Source organism: Oreochromis niloticus, linkage group LG1 (genome assembly GCF_001858045.2).
Source record: "Oreochromis niloticus isolate F11D_XX linkage group LG1, O_niloticus_UMD_NMBU, whole genome shotgun sequence".
NCBI classification, from domain to species: Eukaryota; Metazoa; Chordata; class Actinopteri; order Cichliformes; family Cichlidae; genus Oreochromis; species Oreochromis niloticus.
Window position 1 is genome coordinate 36,700,047 of NC_031965.2, and position 23,782 is coordinate 36,723,828.

At 37.9% G+C, this 23,782-nt stretch overlaps 1 protein-coding gene across 1 annotated transcript in view; it reads left to right on the forward strand.

Annotated features, from left to right (window-relative positions):
- Positions 1-23,782, forward strand: part of LOC102078972 (neural-cadherin) — a 317,842-nt gene that overhangs the window by 90,092 nt on the left and 203,968 nt on the right. The window contains exons 5-6 of the mRNA XM_019361161.2: positions 2,091-2,202; positions 8,851-9,100. Of these exons, the coding sequence (XP_019216706.1) occupies positions 2,091-2,202; positions 8,851-9,100 (362 nt within the window). The remainder of the gene's footprint in view (positions 1-2,090; positions 2,203-8,850; positions 9,101-23,782) is intronic.

Genomic DNA, 23,782 nt, shown 5'->3' on the forward strand with positions numbered 1-23,782 from the left:
TAAACATATTCTGATGGCATTTTGGTTGTAAGCCTTCTGTTTGATTTTAGACAAGTATGAAGCTGTCCTGAGATTGCAGACATGTGTTGTACTTGCAAGAATAGTGCCTAGCAACTCAAATACTTATCCACAGAAAGGCATCTGTTAGTCAAAAAATTTCATGTGTATAAAGTATAGAACTTTATGGTGGAAGTTGTTCTTTTTGATCTTTTTCTGTGACACTGTTTCCCAGTAGCAGGTTAAAAAAAATCACCTATTAATTTGTTTTCCATAGAGGACTGCCAAATAACGCAACCTCTTTTCTGCTTTTGATTTTATTCTACTTTTCAGAAATCTGCCGCCCTCTATCAAAATAGGAAACAGACGTGCCGTATTTTTGTGCACTGGAGTCACTGAGCATGACTTTAATTTGCAGGTAGTTTCCAAGTTTCTCCCTGCAGGAGTGATAGCTCATCGGCACCATTAGTTACCTAACCAGCCTGAGACCTGCCTGCAGCTTCCCAAGTGTGTGCACGTGCGCACATTCCCGTGTGCGTGCGTTTGAGCCCATCTTGCTTTATTACGGATGACTTCCTCTCTCTTCTCATTCAATCTTGCCTTTCCTCAGCCTTGTATGCACACATACTCTACCTTTGTATATCCTGCCCAACTATCACTATTTCATGTCCAGCTAGGGCTTAGATTTGCTCATTAGGACATGCAAACGCACACACAGACACATAGAAACACCCCCAAAAAAAGGTTGACAGTTATTGGCAAACACACACAAATCACCTCAGGGAGTTGACATGGGCAGATTTTATTTTGTTGTTCATTGCTTTGCAGCTGATCTTTGCTGAAGGATTAACTGATATTACAGAATTTCATCTTACCTACCACGACTTAATACCAGTGGTATTTACAAAGCACTCACTGTGTGTATGCGATTGTGTCTGTAGGGTGTGTGTGTGTATACGTACAGCTTTGTTTGGGGAAAAAAAGAAGAGGGACTGAGGGTCAGAGGCTTGCTTGCCAGCCCATGTCTATTTATTGCTCTTGGACTTGAAGCAGGCAGTCAACATCTGGAAGGAGATGCTTTGTTTACCTTTATATCCCAAACGATATGAGCAGTATTACAGTGTCTTAGCAAGGCAAACACCTTCATGCTCACACTAAATAAATTCATCCTTGCACACTACTCATTTGTTAGCTCAGGGCTTGCAAGAAACTCCACGGGGTTCCGCTCTGCACTGACCAACAAGAGGGACCACAGCGCTAGTTCACTTGCAGCTTCTTCCCTGCTGCAGAGTCAATAAACCACAGGGATCAGGGGCAGGGCATGGATTTGGAGGAGGTTGAGATGAAGCTTCCTTTTGGTTGAAGATGGGGTTAATTTGGGTTACTCACACATGAAAATGACTCTGTATGCAAAGAAAACCAATTTTGGACAGTGCCTGAAGTAGTAATCCCAGATTTAAAATTTTCATGACACTGTGCCAGTATGACTTTGAATCTGCAGCATTTCTGCTGATTGGCTGAGCAGCTTTTACATGTTCATAGACAGAAGCAGTCTGAGATTAGAAATGCAAATGCCTCGTTGTTTTAATTATTTTGTATTATTTTGTATTTCATAAATGTATTTTTACCAGAATGCTTGAAAGGAATTTCAACATAAATAACAGAAAATACATGAGTAATAACAAACAGTCTGACCCAGTTCATGTGGACATGCTAACTTTTCTTTGTCAGAGCTTGCATTAGGACTTGACTTGCACATTTTCCCTGGAAGTATTTAACATGCCACACACATTTTACTGGCCTGATGCCTACTAGAGAAGATGTAAGATGTGCAAGGCATTCTTTTTCTTTTTTTGTTTTTGTTCAGTTATGATTGGCAAAGAGCTTACAGCATAAGCATTTGTTACATATGGCCAGTCGTGAGTAAAACGGTGGATTCTGTACAAGAAATAAAAACAAGAACTGTTTCATTTCTTTAAAATGTGTTGTTGACTGTTTAAATGTTCAGAAACAATTTGAACACATAAATAAATTTAATCATAGCCTCTTTTTCCTTCTTTTCCTATCCTCTTCCCTCATCATCTCCCTCTCAGGTACGGGTAGTTATTACTGACGAAAACGACTGCGTTCCTGAGTTCCTCCAGTCAATTTACAGCAAGGATGGTGTACCAGAGACTGTGACAACAGCAACCTCCCTGCTGCAAGGTAAGACAAATCTTAAAATACCTGTTTGAGTACCATTCATAACCCACCAGCTTCACTGAGTGCATTCTTTATTTTTAGACTCACATTATTAATTTAAAGCTCAACTTACTACCCTGTATCTGTTTCTCATATGCAAGGGAAATTTAACATTGCACTGCCTTCCCTGACCTACAGAAGTAGGTTCATCTTATTTTTTAATTCATCTCCACCGACTAACAGCTCCCGGTTATGTAATTTCTGATGCATAAATCACAATATTTTTAATTAAGAAAATCCTGCAATGGTATTTGTGCATTTTTTCACTGGGCTGAATTAAATATTTCCAAGTAAAAATCTCAGAATTGCAATTATTATGTGTACCTGTATCTGGTGACTTTTAAAAGAAGTAAAGTGAATAAAAAAAAAAAAAAACAATCCGTGTTTTACCTCTTGTGTTACCAGTTAAAGTTAAGCCAGGTGTAGCTCAGTGGGCAAACGCGTGCCTCTGTGGGAGCTGTGATATGCAAATGTTTGAGAAGCTTTGCTGTAGCGGCTTTCAGAACAAAACAAGAGTGCCTGCGCTTCTTTAACATTCATGTATTTTGACTGGTCAGGAAACAGAGTAGGTACTTGTCAGCACCGGCGTCACCGCTACTTTCATCAGTGCAGCTGCTGTAGCCTCTCCGTTCCTGTAATAACCCAAAGGGAACGCTTATGTTTCATCTCTTTGTGAAGAAATGGTGATGCCAACTGTTGTGGGTATGTCACAGTGACACTTTTAGTCTGCCAACACAACTGACAACAGAGTTTTTCCGTCTTCTCTCGGAGACTGTTACTTACTATCTCCTCTAAAACATTGTTGCTTTTTTATTAAAACTCAGACATCTGTTTGTTTATAGCTCTAAACAGATCAATCTTTAGCTTTTTGAACAGGTAAACTTTAAACGGGGCAAGAATGAAAATGCAAGTATATTTTAATTGCTTACAAGAACTGTGTGAAAATGACTGTAGGCATGACACCGTTTTGGAAATGTCCATTAGCTGTGGATGCAGGCGGGAAGACTTTGGATTGAATTCATATTAAACAAAAAAAAACAAACAAACACAAGACTGTGTGTATTTTAGTGTTTTTTCTAAACATCTAAGAACAGCTAAGACCTGTAAAATCATGCCATATTCTGTTACTTGTTTTCAGGTGAAAGTTAACAGCAAACATGGCTTTTGTATGAATAAACAAAAGAGGTGTTAAAATTGTTTACATTGCTTGGAAATTTTGCTCATATGCTTCAATTTGCAACATTGTCCCGGAGAAAATAAGCTGAATTTTATATGTAACTAAAACAATAATATAGCCTTTACAACTTTAATCTGTTTTCTAGCTAGCATACTGAAATGCAGTCTCAAGGATTATAATGATATTAATTTGTTAGCCTGTTGCTTACTTGCCATCTTGAGGCAGTGGGCAATTTTAAAATTTTGCCACTCTCCGGCCGATATCCAGGCCAAAGGACCCTGTTCCATCTGCTGGTTTATGAGTGTAAATATAATTTTAAAAGCTAATAAAAAGTTGAGTCATTGTTAAAAATACATTTTGACAAATGCAATCCCAACTTTGGTCTTCAGATTAATTTACTTACCCACATGCAGCTGAGATCCCCGACACCACTGACTGGAATGCAACCCCAAACCATGACACAGCCTCCACCATGTTTTACAGATGGCTGTACTCACTGCTGTACCTCTCTCCTGACCTCCATTGTGCATATTGATCACATTTTAAACCAAAAATGTCAAATTTAGATTCTTCGCCTCATTAGATAAGTTATCAGTGACTTTCAGTCTAGTTCTTGTGTAACCTGGCCTACCTCAGCCTTTCCTCCCTGCTTTAGTTCCGTAAGAATGGTTCTTGATAATCACATTTCCTCTGACACCCTTTCTGATCTTTTAGGTCTTGTGTCAGATCATTGCTGAATTTTTTTTCCTGGTTCTTGAGGACACGACTTTCTCCTTGTCTGCTTCACTTGTCCAGTTTCCTGAGATCACCACAAGTTTTATATAAAATATTATGGCAGTTGGGAAGGAGGCCCACAAGAAAATAGCTGAGGCAACAACTGGAGCACATGTGAAAGATGAAGTCCAAAGTGGTCCCAGTGATTAAACAGTAGGAGCTGTAACCCTGAAAATGGAAGAGTGGTGTAGAAAACATGCAGTCCAGCTCAGAAAATGTACAGAACCCTGAAACTCCCAGGACACGAGCTTGAGAATTACTTAGACAGTGTTTTTATTTTATTTATTTATTTTTAATGCTTTTAGACATGCAGATGTGCTTTGTTAATATTAAATGTGAGCAAGTGAGAGATGAGTGTCCTTGCAGCACACCAGTTTGCAATGCTTTGCAGCATTTTGTCACATGATGAAAATATGTTGTATATGAATAAAGTGCAAACAAACACACAGTGAGAAGCTACGGAGCATTGCTCGGCTTTACTACATCACCAGTGTTTGTGTGCAAGAAGTCCACAAATTTGATTTTCGGTTTTCTGCTCAGCGTTGGAGCAATTCAGTCCAACAAGGCACTTGATCAGTAGAGCTACACTGACCAAGGTCTTAGCAGTAATTCAGATTTATTTACAGTAAAAATGTTATTTATTTCTAGCGAACATGGAGAAAGTAAATGAGTGAATGGGGGAGTGAGGTGCGCACTGTGGGAGAGACGCAGCAAGCCCTTAGCTCGCTGCCATTAACAGGTGCACCAAGGGAGGCGAGAAGTTTCCTCCTGCTGTGCTGCTGTGTTCCCACCCATTTTCATGCTTGTTTGAGCACTTGTCAATATTTCTGTGAGTGGAAAAGTACCCTACCAAAAGAGTTATCACATTTCTGCACAGAGATTCCAGTGATTTCAAAATGCCTCAGGATTATGAGCAAACCATCTATGTGACCTGTGCAATTTTCAGTTGTAAAAATAGACTGTTGCTGCCTAAATTTAGTGGGGTGAAAAATGTGTCATACAAATTGTAGCTTTCCCAAAAGAATGAACAAAATTGCCCCAATACATGGTATAATTAATACAATTAATTTTACCCAATCCACTTCTGAGTACATCTAAGACTGAGCAGCCCAACTTCCTGAAATAAAGACATTTTTCCCCCTTCACTTAATTAAGTGGGTTAAAAGGCATAGTATAAATTAAATGAGCAGGGAGAAATGGGCATCCAGCATCGTTTTGCTAAATCATGTGCTAGTAATCCCATAATCATTTCCATCGTGAGAGTGGACAAATGTGTACTTTGCCAAGTTGGAAATCAACTGCAGCACAGTGTACCAAGCAAGCCAATTATCTTGCTTTCCATAGAGATCTGAGGATCCTGCTGTCTCCATCTTCTGTACAAAATCATAATATGCCAGAAAGACATGAGGGATGCAGCTAAGAATGTATAGAGGCCTGTTAAACCGGCTCAGTGTAGCGATGCTAGTGCAACAATGCTGATTCAAGATTACAGAGGACTTACTGATAAATAGACGCTTAAATGTTGTCCTGAAGAATTGAAATCTCTACTTAGTAAATTAAATATTGACTCATGTGTGACATGTGTTTAGCTACCGCGCACAATTGGCTTCTGGGTCGACACTAGTGTTGCAGTTCATTTTCAACCCATCATCACCGAATGAGAGGCTGCTCAAAAAGCAAAACAGCTGTGTTTCAGTTTTTCTTCAGAAGACTGTCAGTGTATGTAACCAGGTCTGTAGTGCAGGAAAAACACACATTTATTTTTATCCAACTTGTAAAGCGTAGAGAAATCTAAATAAAAGACTAACACTGTGGTAAAAGGGATAATATTAACAACAATAAGAAGAAGAAGAATTGTAGAAGTTGTCTGGACAGAAATGGTCCTTTCCACACTTGATTCAGCTGTGTATCAAAGATTATTCCTAGAAATCAATCTGACATAAAACAAAACACAAGAAACCACTAATGATGAACACTGACTATGCTAAAATGTGACACAATCATCCATTTAGTGTTAAATCTGTATGTGTTTGGGGTAAATTTGGGGTCATCTATAAGTGAAAACCCATCTGGCTTGCAACTGAAAAATGCAGCTCTAGATATTTACAATTTTTGTGTAATGTTTATTTTATTATTTATTTGTGTGTGTGTGAAGTAATAAGAATGAAAGTATATACGAAAGACCCATTCATGTATTAAGCGATTTCTCATTTGACCGTTTTTTTTTTTTTTTTATCAGACTTCAATCTCGTTCTCTCAACAGTGGCCTTAGTGATATTAGTGGTATGACATCATTTAACTGAATCCATAAACTGTGCTCAGATAGCAAGATTAATGCCTTTGGTAGTTTGATTTTACACTTTCAAAGTCATAGTGCATTTGTAATGAAATGAAACTGAAATGATTGACAAATATATCAAACTTAATGGGAAAATATAGCAAAAGCAAAAACACAAACAGGATGGTCTAAATGAAGCCTCATGGCTGATTTTCTTTGTCTGTAGTACTCTCATTGTTAAATTTACTTTAACTGTACCAAAGCATCACATTTCCCATTTGTGTTTTGTGGCTTTTAAAAAAAAAATGTAACTGAAATATTTTTCATTGAGTTTAGTGCTTGTTCAACATGAGGACACATTGAAGGCCGTAGCCCACAAACATTTTGAATACTACCACAGCACTTTGAAGATTCAGCTAATCTCGTGTACTCACATACCAAATGTCTCTGCTGAAATAATGAAGTAAAACTAATCATGCAAATAAACACTGACAAAGTTTATATACCTCCTTAATGAACCCAGATACTTTGTTTTGCAGGCATTTTGTTAATTGAACGCACTTCAAACTGTTAATTTGAAGCTAGTTAGAGTTCCCTGAGGCTTTATAGCAATAAAGAATTATGGTTTGTTAGTGGAAGCAAACAGTGGCATTGTTTTTATGTATGTGTGCATCTATTATTCATGTGCACGTATGTGTGTGCGCACGCATGTGTGCGTGCACTTCTGTATGGGCCCTTGAGCCAAATGCAATGTAAGGTGAATTGGGGAATTGAGCTTTTGATGGTGAATGTTCTTGTTAGTGTAAAATATGCTTATTCAAATCCCTGGTGGTCTTTTCAGTTTTAGCAAGGCAGTCAATTTGTGGCCAGGCGAGTCCTGGCTCCATGGATTCCCAATATGTGATGTGGAAGCAGAAATGTTGCAAAATGACAGTCCTTTCGATGCATGCTGGGCAAATAACACTTACTCCCGTGGCTTAAAATTGTGGCACTGGAAGCATCAGTTTGAACACATAGTGTAGCATGAGAATTGAGATATTATGTGCATATGATTTGGATGAAATGCCAGAAACAAAACTTTTAAATAATTAGAAAACTCGTTTGTTATAAGTAGTAGTTTCGATGAAAGTTTCTACTTTCATCAAAAAAAAACCATGAAGAAACTAAAGCATAGTGATGTGACGTTAGTATCTGTGTTGGTTTCCACAGGACAGCTCAGGCAGTATGTCCTCGTTTATTTTTAAGGGAGTACAGACAAACTTGGGGCAATAGCAGCATATACAAGCACCTGCTACTCCTGCACAACTTTCATTATGAAGGTGTGCACTAATACTGCAGACTTAGTAAAGGATTTTAGCTTTTAACTTTTAGCTTTTGTACAACTTTTATTTGTGAAATAAATCTTCTGCAAGTCCTCATATTTTTACATTTGGATATACAGTGTATTCAGAAAGTTTTTCTGCCCTTTCAAGGTTTCCACATTTTGTTGTTTCGGGCACATCTCCAAAGTGATTCACTGTATTTTTTTCGCATTAACAATAGAAGTGCAGAACTTTTAAATCACACAGCAATTTTTTCTTTATGTGTTGTATTAATGAATTAAAACATGAAATATTGAAATAATCCAGTGATATATATTTAACATCACAGATGGAATCTTATGCATCCTGCTTCTGAAGGTTATTGAATTCAATAAGCCTGGTGAACAAAGTCAGACATCTGCTGATATGCTATGTTGTATTTCTTGAAAACGTGCAGAAAAAATAGAGCAATCCTGAGTAAACCTTTTTCAGGGTCTCAGAATGGAGCTAGATTTAATTTTAACAAAACAAAGACCTGAAGCATATCAACAAGAAAACACAGGAGGAGCTTTGGGAACATGCTGTGAAGTTCCTGCAGTGGCCCAGCCAGAGTCCTGACCTGAACCCGGTAGTGAGAATATCATTGTAGAGACCTGAAGGTAGCAGTACAATCCTTTTAGGATCATAAACAAACCGACTAAGATGATTAAGATGCTTTAACCACATGCTGGTAATGAACAAAAGCACAAATCTTCTTTCTCGTTCCGTGTTATTGTGTATAAAGGAAGAAATCGAGGGGAAAAAAACAAAACAACTGACTAGTGTTTGAGTCTCAAACATATATGCAGATGCGTGAAAATGTAAGTTATACATATATGTCACAAAAAATGACAAAGCAAGAAAACAGAGTTTCCATCCAGCTTCCATCCTTTCTTCTTGTGGATATTTAACAAAATTGGTTTTCTAGTCTGTACGGTCAGTCTAGCTAAATCACCAGTGGTAAATCCAACCTTTGTCATCTTTGTTTAGCCCTTCTGAACTCTGTGTTTTTCTATTCTCCATCTCTGTGTTCTCATCTTTAGTTTCGGCCAATGACTGTGACTCGGAAGAGAATGCAGAGCTGACCTATTACACCCTGAGTCCAGACTTCACTATTTCCCCTCACGGAACAATCTTCCCCGCGGGACCTTTGGACTATGAGAGACCTAATCATCTGTATGAGTTTGTAGTCATGGCCATTGACAAGGGGGAGGTTCCTCGTACGGGCACGACTACGGTACGGATTAGGATGGCAAACGTCAACGATGAGGCACCTGAGTTCTCCCAACACATGTAAGTAAGACTTGTGCTTTATTGTTTAAGAGAAAGAGAGATAAGCTCTATATTATTCTGTGGCTGATTCCTGCCTGCCTGCCAGTCAGGGTGAAGGCAGGAGAGGCTGACAGTCTTCTGGTGACAGCATGATGTTTGGTGCAGATACCGAAGGACCAACTTTGCTGTGTACTCATTTCTGCATTGCCAAAGGCAAACAATCTCCTGCAGTGTCTCTTGGTTAAGTTGTTGAGTGTAGGCTGCTGCACATACATTTTAGGTGCAAGCTGCCATTCACTCTTTTGAGGTGCTGCATACAATTGAATTTTCAGTTGTATTGTTGGCACAGGGGCACAGAGTTTCTCTGCATTTTCTTCTTCTTTTTTCTTTCTGCAACTTGTTCAACAGAGGATTTTATTTAGCGCTGAAATAAATAGTCAAAGAATTGAACGTAGGAAAGGCTTGATGTTGAATTGCTCTTTGCTCGCTGGTTCCATCCTCACGAATGCACAGATTTGCTTACTTTTCCTCTTTTTATGGCACCAAAGTGAATATCTCTGGTGCTTTAAAACAAGCAATTTCTAAACAATTATGCATTTAATTAAATTTTTTAAAAATATGAGAAACAAACCTGTTGAAGCTCTTGGGGCCAAGACGAAAATATCGCCGTTATCTGAGGTTTTCTTTTCTCGGTTTAATTAAATGCAAGCATTCCAGTCTTCCTTTTTCTGTTTGTCATGATACACTTGAATTTACACTTCAGATTCAGTTAAACTGGTAACACCTGTTCAAAGTAGAATTAAATGAGGTGAACTAAAGAGCTGTGGGCTGAGGTTTTCAGTCAGCACTGATCCACCATCATGGTTAGATTGGCCACATCTACAACATCTTCCTCTTAGAATAACTCTCCTCTCATGGTCGAGTTGCATTGATTCAGTTCCACAATTCCCTGCTGATTTCAAATAGAAATGGATCTATATGCAGTAATTCTTTGGCAAAAATATCTATTGCACATTCCTAAACATGCTGATTTGAAGCCATCTGTGATCAAGTCATTTTAGATTGAATCTGTCACCGGTGTTTCTGTTTCTGCACACAGTCCACTGATACCAAAGTAAATAAGGCAGCCAGAACTACTTCACTTAGAAGTTGAGTGAGGGAGAGCGTCCCAGTTCAGCATCACAGCTGCTGTTAGCACACTCCCCCCTCCCACTCGTGCTGCTGTGGTGTCTGCATCTTTTAATTGGTTGATTTTTCTGGCAGAGAGCTGGGCAGATTGGTGAGGCAGGGTCAATCAACCATGCCCACCAGCACCCTCAGGAGGTCCCGAGCCCTAACTCTGTGTGTGGGTGTGTGTGTGTGTGTGTGTGTGTGTGTGTGTGTGTGTGTGTGTGCGTGTGTGTGCGTGTGTGTGTGTGTGCATGTGCGTGCTTGCGCCTATATATGTGTGTATTTAGTAATTGAGAAGGTCCCAAGAAAGCGAGGTTTTTGTATGGACAGACTGATGTGGTTATAAAGTGCATTCATCCATCGTGCATCTGATATGCATGTGTTTATGTTGTTTATAGAGGAAAGGGACTGGTGTGTGTGTGTGTGTTTTGGGTTGTATTGATTTACTGTCAGCAACAGCCAAATAATCCATCAGTTCTTCTTCTGTAACCCTGAACCCTCTGTCACAACTGCCCTAAAAACAGTACTTGACAATCTATGATTCATCATTCAGGCACGAACAGAGCTCCAGAGTCAACCATGCAGGCAAACACACTGGTACAAATACAGTTGAATGTGCACACGTGATGACATCTGTTATGTGTTTGATGAAACAAATACAGTAGGGCCAGTTTAGTGGGATTATGCTTTTGATAAAATTGCTTACTTTCCCTCTGTTACTTATGTTTCATTTGCCTGTGTGCATGCAGGAAAAATGTGCATGTATGTGGAGTTGCATGTGCTGAACAGAAAGGGAAAAAAACACGACACAGAGAGGGGTCATTAAATATATCATTATCCAGGCAGAAAATGTGGCCTATTTATATTGATCCTTGGAGTCAAAGGGAAGCGATAATGAGCATCCGTTTCTACACGTTTTGCCTGTTTATAATGAATCTAGGTTTCAGTTCTAGAAAAATGATGGGACTACTGAAAAGTGGAATTTATTTGAGTTTCTTTTTTTTAATTACACAATGTGTTGATCTTTGTTATTGACTTACTAAAAAGAGAATGTGATATTTTTTTCATGTTTTTATATTACACCTCAAGATCCTAATATACATATTCTATATGTAAAAGTGGCTGCAGCTTTATCATGTCACCCACTCAGTTTGAAGTCTTTAGTTTATTTTATTGAGCATATTTGGCTGAGACGATGGAAAGTTATCAGCTCCACATGACTAAAAACTACACTGTAAAATGTAATTCTAGATGTTTGTTATTTCAACATATTATTCTATATCAGTTTGACGATAGATGACTGAAGTTGTTGTTATAACATAGAATTACAAGTTAAAAACGTCCCAATTACACCAAAAAAAGCTAACTTGAAAACTCATGTCCAGCTAAATCAGAAACTTATGTGAACTTGACAATGTGGGTAAGTTGAGCACAGCAGGATTCAAAACTGCCTCACGTGACTGCTACCGAGGTGCATCATGGGGAATTGGCGGTTAACGACATGCTCACTTTACTTGGACGTTTTCTAATCGTCTTCTTTGGAATATGCTTTCAAGGTGAGTAACATTGGTTATAACTATAAGGAAAGAGAGCTACAAAAGTTGGAACATGTTTTGAATCTATGGCATGATGTGTGTTTTTCTCTTTTACCGAAATGTTTGCTTTAGCTAATGTAGCTTTAGCGGACAAGGTCCAGCTTGTATGTCATGACCAAACTTGAGCTAATAAACTGACATATGGCCTTTTTTATGGGTTTAATGTGGCACTGACCAAATCACAAGTATTGTGCCGCTAGCTTTAAGGTTGTGCACTCAACCACTGTTGCGATATTAGCAAGCTAACTCAGCTAATTAATAAAGCTTATTTCATATTGTCTCTGTACTTGTAAATTTCTTTCAAGTTCACAGGCTGTTGTATTTTGGTGGAAGTTCATTTTGGCAATATTTCCAATAACTGACTGGGTTCAAAAAGAACTTTTTGGCAGGACTCGGATGCTTGTTGTCATCTGTTTACCCCTATGTAATCACTTAAGTTGTTATGAACTGCTGCATGCTAAGCTGCAAGAGTGCACTGAGGACTGAGACAAAATATGGTCTACAAACCAGCATTATATTAGTTTTTATCAGATAGTCCTCCAGTGTGTTTAGTTTTTGCTTTAATTCTATTGTGCAGTTATTTGTTACCCTGAAATGCTTTATGCTTAACAACAGCTCACCATTTTAACTTATTTTTGAACTCTTGTGATCAGTATGACTAGTTTGTGTGAGTTTCCATACTAAAAGAGCTGTAGTGATAAAATAATTGGCATCAGAGACACTGATTTTTGGCATGGTATACTGCAGAAGTTTTTTTGTTTTTTTTTGCATAATTTACCTTTTAATTAAACTGCATTCTCTGTATTGTAACAAAACTAACATTGTTTATATGTCAGAAAATTAGCAAACATGAATAAATGGCGAAAACAATATAATTATAACATATATATTTTTTTTACTTATTTTAGGTCTGTGAAGCCAAACTTGATGCTGGGGATTTATTTTTGTCAGTGGAGTCAAATGGTAAGTTACAATTTGTGCATTTTGTCATACTGGAAACACCACAGATTATATTGTAACTTAATAGCTCTGTAGAACAAATGATATAAAGATTGTAGTGTCAGGGTACTTCTTAAGAAGTAATATGGCACTATTGATGATCACATGCAGGTGGCATAAACTAAATATTCAGACCTGTTACCAACAAATGATTCATTAACAAAAGCAATGGAGCAGACTGTTTAGGTTCTTGTGGTTGTAATAACATCCATAACTGCAAGTTTGTCATTAATTTATTTTCACAGGTCTAGATGATCACATCTGTCTTTGTCATTTAAATGAGGTGGACTTGCAAACTTTGCACTCTTTTGGGTAAATTGCTGTCCACTACATATACACAGAATGTGCACAGTATTTCAGATCTAAAAAGGGAGTATGTAATGGACTTGCTGGCTTTAATGTAAAAAGCCTGTTGTGTAACTTTAATGAGGCAGTTGGACTAAAACAGTATTGCTCATCAAGGTAAACATCTGAGGAATAAGGAAATTGTTACTTGTCCTTTTACTCAGTGTTCTTTTAATCGCACGTTTACTAAAGTTTTACATCACATAAGTCATTTTCACAATCATTCTACTTTAAAAGATTTCAAGACAGAGCTTATTGTTCTCTGAACTTCCTTGTTTGCTGAACGGCAGGTAAAGTGCATCTTTTTGTTTGTTTGCTTTTGTGTGTTTGTGTTTTCTCTAATGGGCCTCAGATGACTGTTTGCTTAAATTTGGGTCTCAAAGAATCTTTTTTTTTATTCTGCCTGTACTCTCCACCCCTCTTCTTCTATTGCTCAGGTTGAAGCAGAATTTGCCCGTCTTACATCTGTTGACCTGAAAGGGTTCCTTTTTGCTGTGCTTGACCATTATGGAGAGGTTCGTGGAGCTGTACAAAATCAAGAGCGGCATAGGAGGGCTAACTAGGCTCATAAAATGCTTCGGAGATGATGTAAGTGTTCAACTGCGAAATGTTCTCCTTTGTTTAAGTTTTAGGTTATCCAGTTCAACTGATGAACTCATTGAAAGAAAGCTGATAAGTAAAGTCTGTCATCATATTTCACAACTGGACATTTAGTGTGGTAACTTTTACAGAATCTGTGTATATTGGTGGTAGGTTGGATATCATATTCTACTTGAATGTCCTGATAAGCCTGATTCAAAATCTCCAATGATAATCATATATTGATGGAATTATGTATCAAAAAGCTGTGAATTTGGAGCTGTCTACATGCTTCATAAACACTGTTTAAAAAGTGTTTTTGTTTTCTTTTTGACTTCTTTGACCAGAGCCCTACACAAAGGAAGAGGACAGAGGACCTCATTTTCTAAAGGAAGAGCCCTCACACACTTTCAAGACTGTGAAGGTTAGCATTGTTTCTTTTAGTAAATTTAATAATGACAGCACCACAGTGGATTTTAAATGAAACATGTGGCATCTATGAAACAACAGATGCCACATGATAACATGTGTACTTTTTCCTCACCAAATGTATTATTACAAGATCTTTGACACTGGATTTGGTCTGGGTTTCAGAGAAACTAACTGGCAAGCTAGCATTGATATTATTAGTGTCTTGTGTTTATTCATGTCTTCACCAGGGTCTTTGACATTTCGCTGCTGTACTGTTCACTTCAGCTTTACGTTTGATTTCTCACATTGTATATTGTAATGGCAGAGATATTAGGATATTTAAGGGGCTGCAGTGGCTGCTACAGCTGTGGGGGGCAATACTTTGGTGAAATGTCCTGGACCCTGGAAAAGAGACTGTGTAGACTGGGTAAGCAATTAAAGGTTACTGGCCGAGAGTCATTGGGCAGCTGGGTAAAGGTGGATGTTGATATTCAGTGCCAATTATGCAACCTGTTCAGCCACGTCTATATGCTCTTTTTTCATGCTGTTAATATAGGGGGAAAAATAAACTTTAATCAATAAACTGATTAAAGAAGCATTGTCTATGGAGCCACAATCTGATCCTGTAGTGTAGCTGCAGTTTGCACATTTCATGTATTCTCAGCCAGATTTGGTTTAGAGCACAGCCAATATTTAGCATAACTAGATTTAAATTCACACACTGGTGATGGCAAGCTACATTGTAGCCACAGCCGCCCTGGGGCGCACTGACAGAGGCGAGGCTGCCAGACATTGGCACCACCGGGCCCTCTGGCCACCACCAGTAGGCAACAGGTGAAGTGTCTTGCCCAAGGACACAACGACTGAAACTGTCGGAGCCGGGGCTCGAACCGGCAACCTTCCAATTATAAGACGAACTGTCAACTCTTGAGTCACGATTCAGTCATCCACCCATGTGTGTGAATGACTGAATGTGTAAAGCACTTTGGAGTCCTTAGGGGACTAGTAAAGCGCTATACAAATACAGGCCATTTACCATTTAAATTGAAAATTTTGTTTGAATTCTGCAATTGAAGACATGCTCAGTTATTTATGAACATGGTCTTTGTTTAAAGCAAGAAATGGATTTGTAACATGGGGGTGCATATCTCATTCTGAAAAAACTTTAACAACTGATAAGTGTTACCCAAAGCCAATCACCATCATCCAAAGCATCAGTATGGCTCTTCTTTGGAAAGACATGAATTCTTAAGCACAAGGGATATTGTGTAATTGTAATTGTGTAATTTTTTTTTTTTTTTTTTGTCTTTGAACCCTTTTATAGCCGACAGGTATTGAAGACACGTTTTCTAAGAGGATGAAAGTTGGCATTGCGATGGTGAAAGAAGAAGACATCATCGATGTGTTGGTTGTCCTTGAGGCGGCAGTAATCCTGTCTAATCTGAGGGATGTCTCAAGTGCCATTTCCATGCTGATGGGCCTTCTTTTTGCCCTCAACATAGACTATCCAAAGGAACTTAAGGACATCTTTGAAGCCATTCAGAACATCCTAATGAACATTGGTGGAAGGCAGTGCATCTCACTAGTGCATGGTCTAAGAAACAGACTCTTGCAGAAAGCCATGCAGAACTGTAATTGTATGTTCCTTAGTGTTAAGGACAGTTTTTATTTTACTGTTTGTTTTTTTATTCTTGCAAGTTCTCATTCTCACTTTTGTATGTCACTAAATGACTACACTTTACATTCCAGATTAGACAATTACTCATTTGTTCATGGTTTAAGAAACTTATGTGAACAACAATATAATGCTGGACTTTGCAGATGCTTATCTCATGCAAGTCAGTAGTTTTTCCTTTGTTTTGCAATTGAGCAGACTCAAACTGATGTTTCTGAAATATCAATATTATCAAATGTTTCAGAAGCATGCACTCATTTTCAGAGATATTGGTTCTGTGGAATTTGTTGCAATTGTAAACGAAGACAAATACAAGAGTTTGATGTCTTACTTGTTATAAACTGATCTTTACTGTCACTTATCAAAGGTTTTGTACTATTTTAATATTTCAAGTTTTATGCTAACAGGTGTGACTGAGCACAATGAAGTTTAAAAATTTTGTAAATGTAAAGAATAACTTTTCTAAAATAGCAAGTGTCCCGTTGATACATTACATTAATGCAGACTTTATGTTGTTACTTCACAAGAATCACTACTGCTCCTAGAGTATTGGTCAGAATTTAATCTTCACCCAAACTGGGCTCAAGACCAAGTTCAAATTTATTGTTTCACAGGGAGCAGCCTTTGAGTTTTGATGGATTGTGAGCCTGATGAGCTACGTCACTGATTTTTCTGTTTCTCAGATGACTAAGATGGCACAATAAATGGTGAATGTTGGGTGCTCATGAGTAATTGTCTTGTCATGTTCTTAAAACAAACTTTCTGTATGAAATGATCAGATAGACTTTAATGGAATCTGTGGGGGTTTATTTTTTTTTTCTGTAAACAACAGAAAATTAATTTAAAGGAATGTAGGTATTTAAACCTGAGCTCTAAGATGAACCTAACAGGTAGTTTTGCTGAAATGGATGTTAGAAAGCTAAAAAAACAAAACAAAACTTAAGATGTTTAATACACATTTTTCTTTACATCCAGTCAATCAACTCTGATAATTAAAATGAAACTGATTTACAAGTTCACTCAGCTACCTTAAGGAGCTCAGTTAATTAATAAACTTAAATCAACTTAGCTAACAGATTATGTTAGTTAAGCTAAAATAGATTCCTAAGTTAAAAGAACTACTAAAGTATTTGAATTAACTAAAAAACCCAAGTCAACTGAACTAGGACAAGAGTTTAAACAATAGATTATTTTAATTTAGCTGAAAGGGTTTTCCCAAGTAAAAATGACAATTAAAGGAGTTGAACTGACTAACAAATCTCAGTCAACTAAACTAAGATGAAAGTTTAGACAACATGTGATTTTTCATTAAGATAACAATTGGTTGTGTTATAAGAACAAACTCTATTTCTTGACTTAACTTAAAATTTTAAGGCAGCCCTTTACCTCATATTTTTAAGTTGAAACAACAAGTTATATTTTACAGTGTAGTATTTTACTCAAGAAAAGCAGAGGCTTTGCGGAAAGGCTGGCAGTGTAATTAAATGCTAAATAAATCATATAATTTGTCACAAAATGTCATTAAAAATGCTCTGAAAGACACTGCCGCTGTGGTGTAACTGACTCTGCTTCAGTAACTCGAATTAGCTCGGGTGAATGTTTTCATTCTCCTGTAAGGATCATCTAGTGTTGCTGATCTTTGGAGCCAACCTGAATTGGCCAATAGAGAAACACTTTTTGGCACCAGAAGTTGCCGCTTGTAAAAAGAAATATTTTTCTAGCTGACTTAGTTGAATTACTTGAGATTAGTTCAAGCAATAAATCAGCTACCATGTCTAAGGTGTTAATTCAAAAAATGGTTTGAGTTTTAGCTTGTATCTCATTGTTCAGCCTTCTTGATTTCGCTACTTACCGATACACTTGTAGATTGGCAGATGTTTATATGGCACTGCTTTACCTTTTGCAAAGGAGAGTTTACATCATGAGGACTTCCTGCGAAAATAAAAGTTTAAAAATTGAGTGCACTGTAGTGACAGCTTGCTCCAAACGGAAGCCAATACTGGTACCTGTTGGCTGCCAGGTAATGAGCCGTAACACAAGGACATAATTGTAGCACATGGTGTCTGTATTTTATTGTCTTGTGTGCTGGTACTGTATCTCTTGCTTCGTCTGCATTGAACCTATCCCTGCACCCTTTGCTTTTTGGACCATATTACACTCTGCAGCATTGAACTGTTTACTTCATATTGGTTAGGGAATGTATGGAATGTATTACACACCACCAGTGGCTGAACAAAAAAAGAGTAATTTGTGGCTATAGGAGATCATGTGGACGGTCCTCACAATTTTCACACGCACATTTGCTTAATAGAGTCCCAAGTGCTAAAGAGACTCCCCATAGACTTCCCTCATGATTAAAAACTCCTCCACATAAGTTCCAAGTGATGAGTCAATGCACATACACAGTAGACAGTCATTCAGCAAAGAATGAAAAGCGAGCAAGCTGCTACCATTTTATATTTGCTAAAGATATAATTAGACAGAACTGAGAGTGAACAGAAAGGGTGTGCGATATATGCAAAGTTTTTTTTTCACCGTGTTAATTTTATTGAATGATGAGATAAACATCTAAAAAAAAAAAAGTCAATGACACAGAGAGCAGAAAAAAGTGTGTTGTAATTTCCCCTTAATATAAAGTTGCTGTAATGACTGAAGTAACTGATATACTGCTAATTTATCTCCTTTTTAAAATGCACTTGCTGGGTTTTTTTTTCTTGTTATGATATATTGATGTCTCTCTGGTGCCATCTCTTTATAACTTCTGCTCAGGCGTCACCTGTTATTGTTCTGGGAGACTTCTCTCTCCAAATTAGATTTCTCTTATACAAACTTATTTCTCATTCTGCCTTTTGATTTCCCCTATTGAATTAGTAGAAATGATGATAGAGTCTCCACAGAGCAAGAATAGTGCTTCTGTGGAGTTGAGGTCATGTTGAATTTAAACCAGACATTCACTGTAGGTTGTATGAAATAAAGTGTTACCATGAAGGTCAACATGAAGACACATTGTTTTTGCTGTTTAAGCATCCAGTGGGAATTCTGTATTTAAAATAACAGCAATGCATGATTAAATCCTATATATAGTAATGTTATTCTTTATTCTTTCTTTCATCTTTTTGTTTCTTAGTCATGCTCATTTCAAAATAATGAAAGGACAATAAAATACACTAATTCTACACAATAACTGCAGTTTTCCAAATGCCTCAACCTAAACCTCCTGCAGATTGTCTTAAAAAATACATAAAAAACGGTGTCATCACCGGTGTCATCACTTTGGCGAAAATCCTGTCTTCCTTCTTTCACCCCAGCCGGTCGCAGCAGATGGCCCCGCCCCTCTCTGAGCCTGGTTCTGCCGAAGGTTTCTTCCTGTTAAAAGGGAGTTTTTCCTTCCCACTGTCTCCAAAGTGCTTGCTCATAGGGGGTCATATGATTGTTGGTTTTTTCTCTGTATGTATTATTGGGTCTACCTTACAATATAAAGCACCTTGAGGCAACTGTCATTGTGATTTGGCGCTATATAAATAAAATTGAATTGAATTGAATAAAACATATTGAGGAAAGCACTCAGAAAGGGAACATTTGCAATAGAACAAATATACACTCATCAACCACTTTATTAAGCAAGTTCAAACTGAGCATCAGAATGGAGAAGAAAGGTGATTTAAGTGGTGCCAAAAACAGGCTAGTCTGATTATTTCAGAAACTGCTGATCTGCTGGGATTTTCCCACACAGTCATCTCTTGGGTTTAGAGAGAATGGAAAATAGAAAACATCCGGTGAGCGGCAGTTCCTTGGGTGAAAATTCCCTGTTGATGCCAAAGGTCAGAGAATAATGATGAACTACTGAGTCTTGATTTGGATGGTAGGGTCAGAATTTAATGTAAACAAGATGAAATCATGGATCCATTACCCAGTGGTGACACTTTTGGGCTCTTTTGGGTAATGTTTTATTCCTTTATTTACCCAGATAAAAATCTTATTGAGATTAAAAATCTCATTTCTAAGAGAGACCTGGCATCATGGCAAGAAAAGTCAAAAAAGTTGCCAGCCATGTCCACATCCCCTTTATGAACAAAATGTAAATGTCTCCTTCCAGCGGGGAGACATACCATGTCTCACATCTCATTGTGTTCAAATGGCCTCCACAGTCAACAGATCTCAATCCAATAGAGCACCTTTTAGGATGTGTTGGAACGGGAGATTTACATGGTGGGTGTGTAGCCAGCAATTCTACAGCAACTATGTGACACTACCAAAATCTCTGATGAATGTTTTCAATACCTCACTGATGCCATGAATAATTAAGGCAGTTCATAAAGCAAATGTAGTTTCTATCCCATTACTAGCAAGATATATCTAACTGAATGGGCACCGAGTATACACATTTCTACTTTCAGATTCAAAATCAGCTTATCAAGCTGAGATCTGAATATGCCCCTAAAGCATGTGGGATACCAGGAAATCACTTAAACAGGTTTCAGATCATTGTCAGTCACCAGTGTAAGTAGGCTTTGATATCAGCTATCTTTTTTAAAAGTAAAAGTCCCCCTGTAATTATGCCTATACATTACATTTTCACAGTTGCCTTTCATCACTGTTTTTTCCCCTAACTCTAAAATGTAGTAAGAATGGAACTAAGTGTGCTTTCAAACACTGGACCACAACACAACAAATGTGAGGAATATTAATAGAACATATTCCCATTTCTAATCCACCACTTTTATATTTATTAAAAAACAGAGTCTTTGTATCAGCAGTTGGAGACCCAGCTTACATCATGTTATTACAAACCCAGTAGAATTGCAACCGACCATCAGCCCTGCTTTCAACACTGCTTTCGTCTGAGGTTCTGACTGGAAATCAGCTTTTTTTGTTGCTGTCAGAACTCAGGTATCAGCTCTGCTCATCTTTGCATTGCTATACAGAAGTATGACAGAGTGGTTATTAATATAATTATACGTACAGATGAATGGGAATTTATACAGTGGGCTAAATAAACACACAGTAAGCAGCAGTTGGAGGGATCAGCGCGCGCACACACACACACACACACACACAAACTCTCCATTATCCCCATGTTCCCCCTCCTTTCTTCATCTGCGATTTATCTGGATAAACTAAAATAAAACTTCATAATTAAATTCTGTAATTAATTTACACAACTGACATCAGGCATCAGCCTAAGGGACGCCTACTATTCTCCCCAGATCAACACAATAAAAACAAACCAAAATGTAAAACAAAAAGTTTAAAAAGTAATTAGTGTGTCGGTGTGTGTGTGAGGCCTTTTTCATTTAATTGAAACATCGATTGGGCCAAATTAGAGTTGTGGTAGAGCCCCAGCATGATTGCAAAATGCATCTTATTGTAGTATAACTGCTTCGCTTTGTGTTCCCTCGCGGTGATCCTTTCTCTGCCCTATACTTTTTACAACACTCACAGGGGCAGTTCTTCATGCAGTGGACGCCTACGAGCATCTGCTTGAAAGTGTTTAGGGTTAGGCTGATTTAAGTGTCACCAAAGATTAGCTTAAAATTTGTCCTGAAAAGAAAACTCTGAAATTGCCATGACAGTGGAATATTACTTCTATGTGTGTTTATGAACTTTACATCATTCTTAGCTCAATATATTAACTTTAATGGCTAGCAATGTACATATAGGTCATTCTTTAATCCTGTACAGGAGGAAAGGGATATGCATTTTTTAGTGATGATCACTCTCTCATCAAAAACCTCTGTACAAGTATTCAATATATGGTAAATAATCATCAAAAGCTAAGAAATAACTACTGCATAAACCTACTCATGAGATTACTTTCTCAAGTTCCATTTACAAGATGATAATTGACAAAGTTTAAAAGTCAATCTCTTCTCAATAAAGGTTGAACCCTATAAACATATTCAGTTTTGCACTACAAACAATAAAATCCTTTGGCTTCCCTTTAAACACTCTCCACAAAGGAGTAGTTCAGTGCTTCTTATTTTTTAAGGCAAGAAATGTACTCCTGTTTGTGTATACTAATACTAACTTCTTAGCATGAAAAGAAATGTTGCCGAATAGAAGATTTGCACAGGATGAGTGCAGCCAAAACCTAATTGTGGTCAGTTGCTTACATTGTTTTTTTTCTAATCCAAATGATTATTTAATTCCTCCAAAATCATTTGGTCTACTTTATTCTAATTTAGATGTATTTATAGAGTATTCTTGTTTTGTTAGTGCTTTTAAACTGATTGCAATTGGAAGATTGGGCTCTAGGGAAACGTAGCCATAGATGGTTGAAGTTTCAAAAAGTTGATGTGCTGTGCTGTCAAATACACACACGACAACAGCTATTGTAACCATTTCGGCCTTGTTGTAATCATAAACCTGATTGTAAGCTGCCTACGTTTGAATCCATAATGGTTATTCTGTCTGCATCTGAAATGCAGAAATAGAGTTCATGTAGGGAGTCAGGACAAAAGAGGTTTACTAGACCCTGTGAAGGAGTCGTGCATAAATTCAGCTGCACAGACATCAGCTGTAATTTTGCCATCAAATTGCAGACAGAATTGCACAAGTAGGCCTCAGTTCTTTCCGGCTTTCAGGTGAGATAAATACAAGCAATTATCTAATGATCTTTCAAATAGCTTCCTTAGACCACAAGTGGAAGCCAGTTGATCAATGTGGCCTATGTGCTCTTAGACTGCATAATAAAGAAACAAAGCACAGCATCTCCCCTTACCTGACTTGGGTATTGATCTGTAGGGAAGTGCACGGCTTGTAGAGTATGAGCTGAAATTACTCAGAAGCTGCAACAACACTTTACAAACGAGCAAATGAGTGGCACATCAGACATCTCCCCAGGCAGAACTAGTCCAACAGTTGTTGAGGCAGAAAGACTGCACTGACAGAATATGATCAGTGTTCATCTCCAAATAAAAGTACCTTGTTTTCAGTGAAAAATAAATAGTCCACCACGAGAGTGACAGGCGGATATATTTTTAAATCAGGCTGTCACAGTTACTAGACCTGCATTTTGAATGTGCACACTCATGTGGGCAGGCAATGAGTCATTGATGAATGACAGCAGAAATAGCAGATCTTTGAGTCTTGCCTTTAAGTGCACACACAGATGAGGCAGTGGCTGTTGGTTAGCAGTCTGTGGTGATAAGGACTTCTCCTTAGTCTCCTCCTTTCTGGCAGAGATGGTGCCCTGTGGGGAAAAGTGTATGTCAAATATCCCGAGTGAGTAAATAATATATGAAAGGACTTCACAATGTGACATAATGTCATTTTTTTGTGCTGCAGGTAGTCTGGGATGCTATTATTTCATACTTTCCTAAAACAAGGGTCCACCAGTTCACTCACTGACTTTAAGTTGGCCAGGTGTATGGACTTTTTTTTAAGAGACAAGCTATAGCTGTTACAGTAAGTTAGCTAATGCAAGCTAACACATTTGATTAAGCTCTCATTTTGCTCATTTTGGGCAACTTGTAAAAAATCAGTTTAAATGGCGTCAGACTTAAATTGTGACTTTATACTGTTTTACTTGTTTTCCACTAATGTCCACTAATTAAGGTAAGTTGAAACATCTATTGCTACATATGACCAAGAGTAAATATGATTTGATGCATGTCACAGTGCCCATCTCCCTCCTCTCACCTCTCTTTTTTCACATACGCAGCTCCACTGTTTTGTCAGAGCCACCGCACAATTAGCGCCTGCAAGTGGTTGGACGACATTAATCGAATGCAACAATAAAACTGTACTAAATCATAATGCTATTTAACCTTTCTGCTGCACAGCCACCTGTTACTAGCTGAATCTGCAGCCCAGACAGTCTATGCTACACTGGAGCTAAAACAGACCCTTGACTAATTCCCTGAGGTGTGCAGCAGCTGCGTAAAAGTGGGACAGATGGCATCTTGTAAAGCCGGAGTGGCTTTTTAG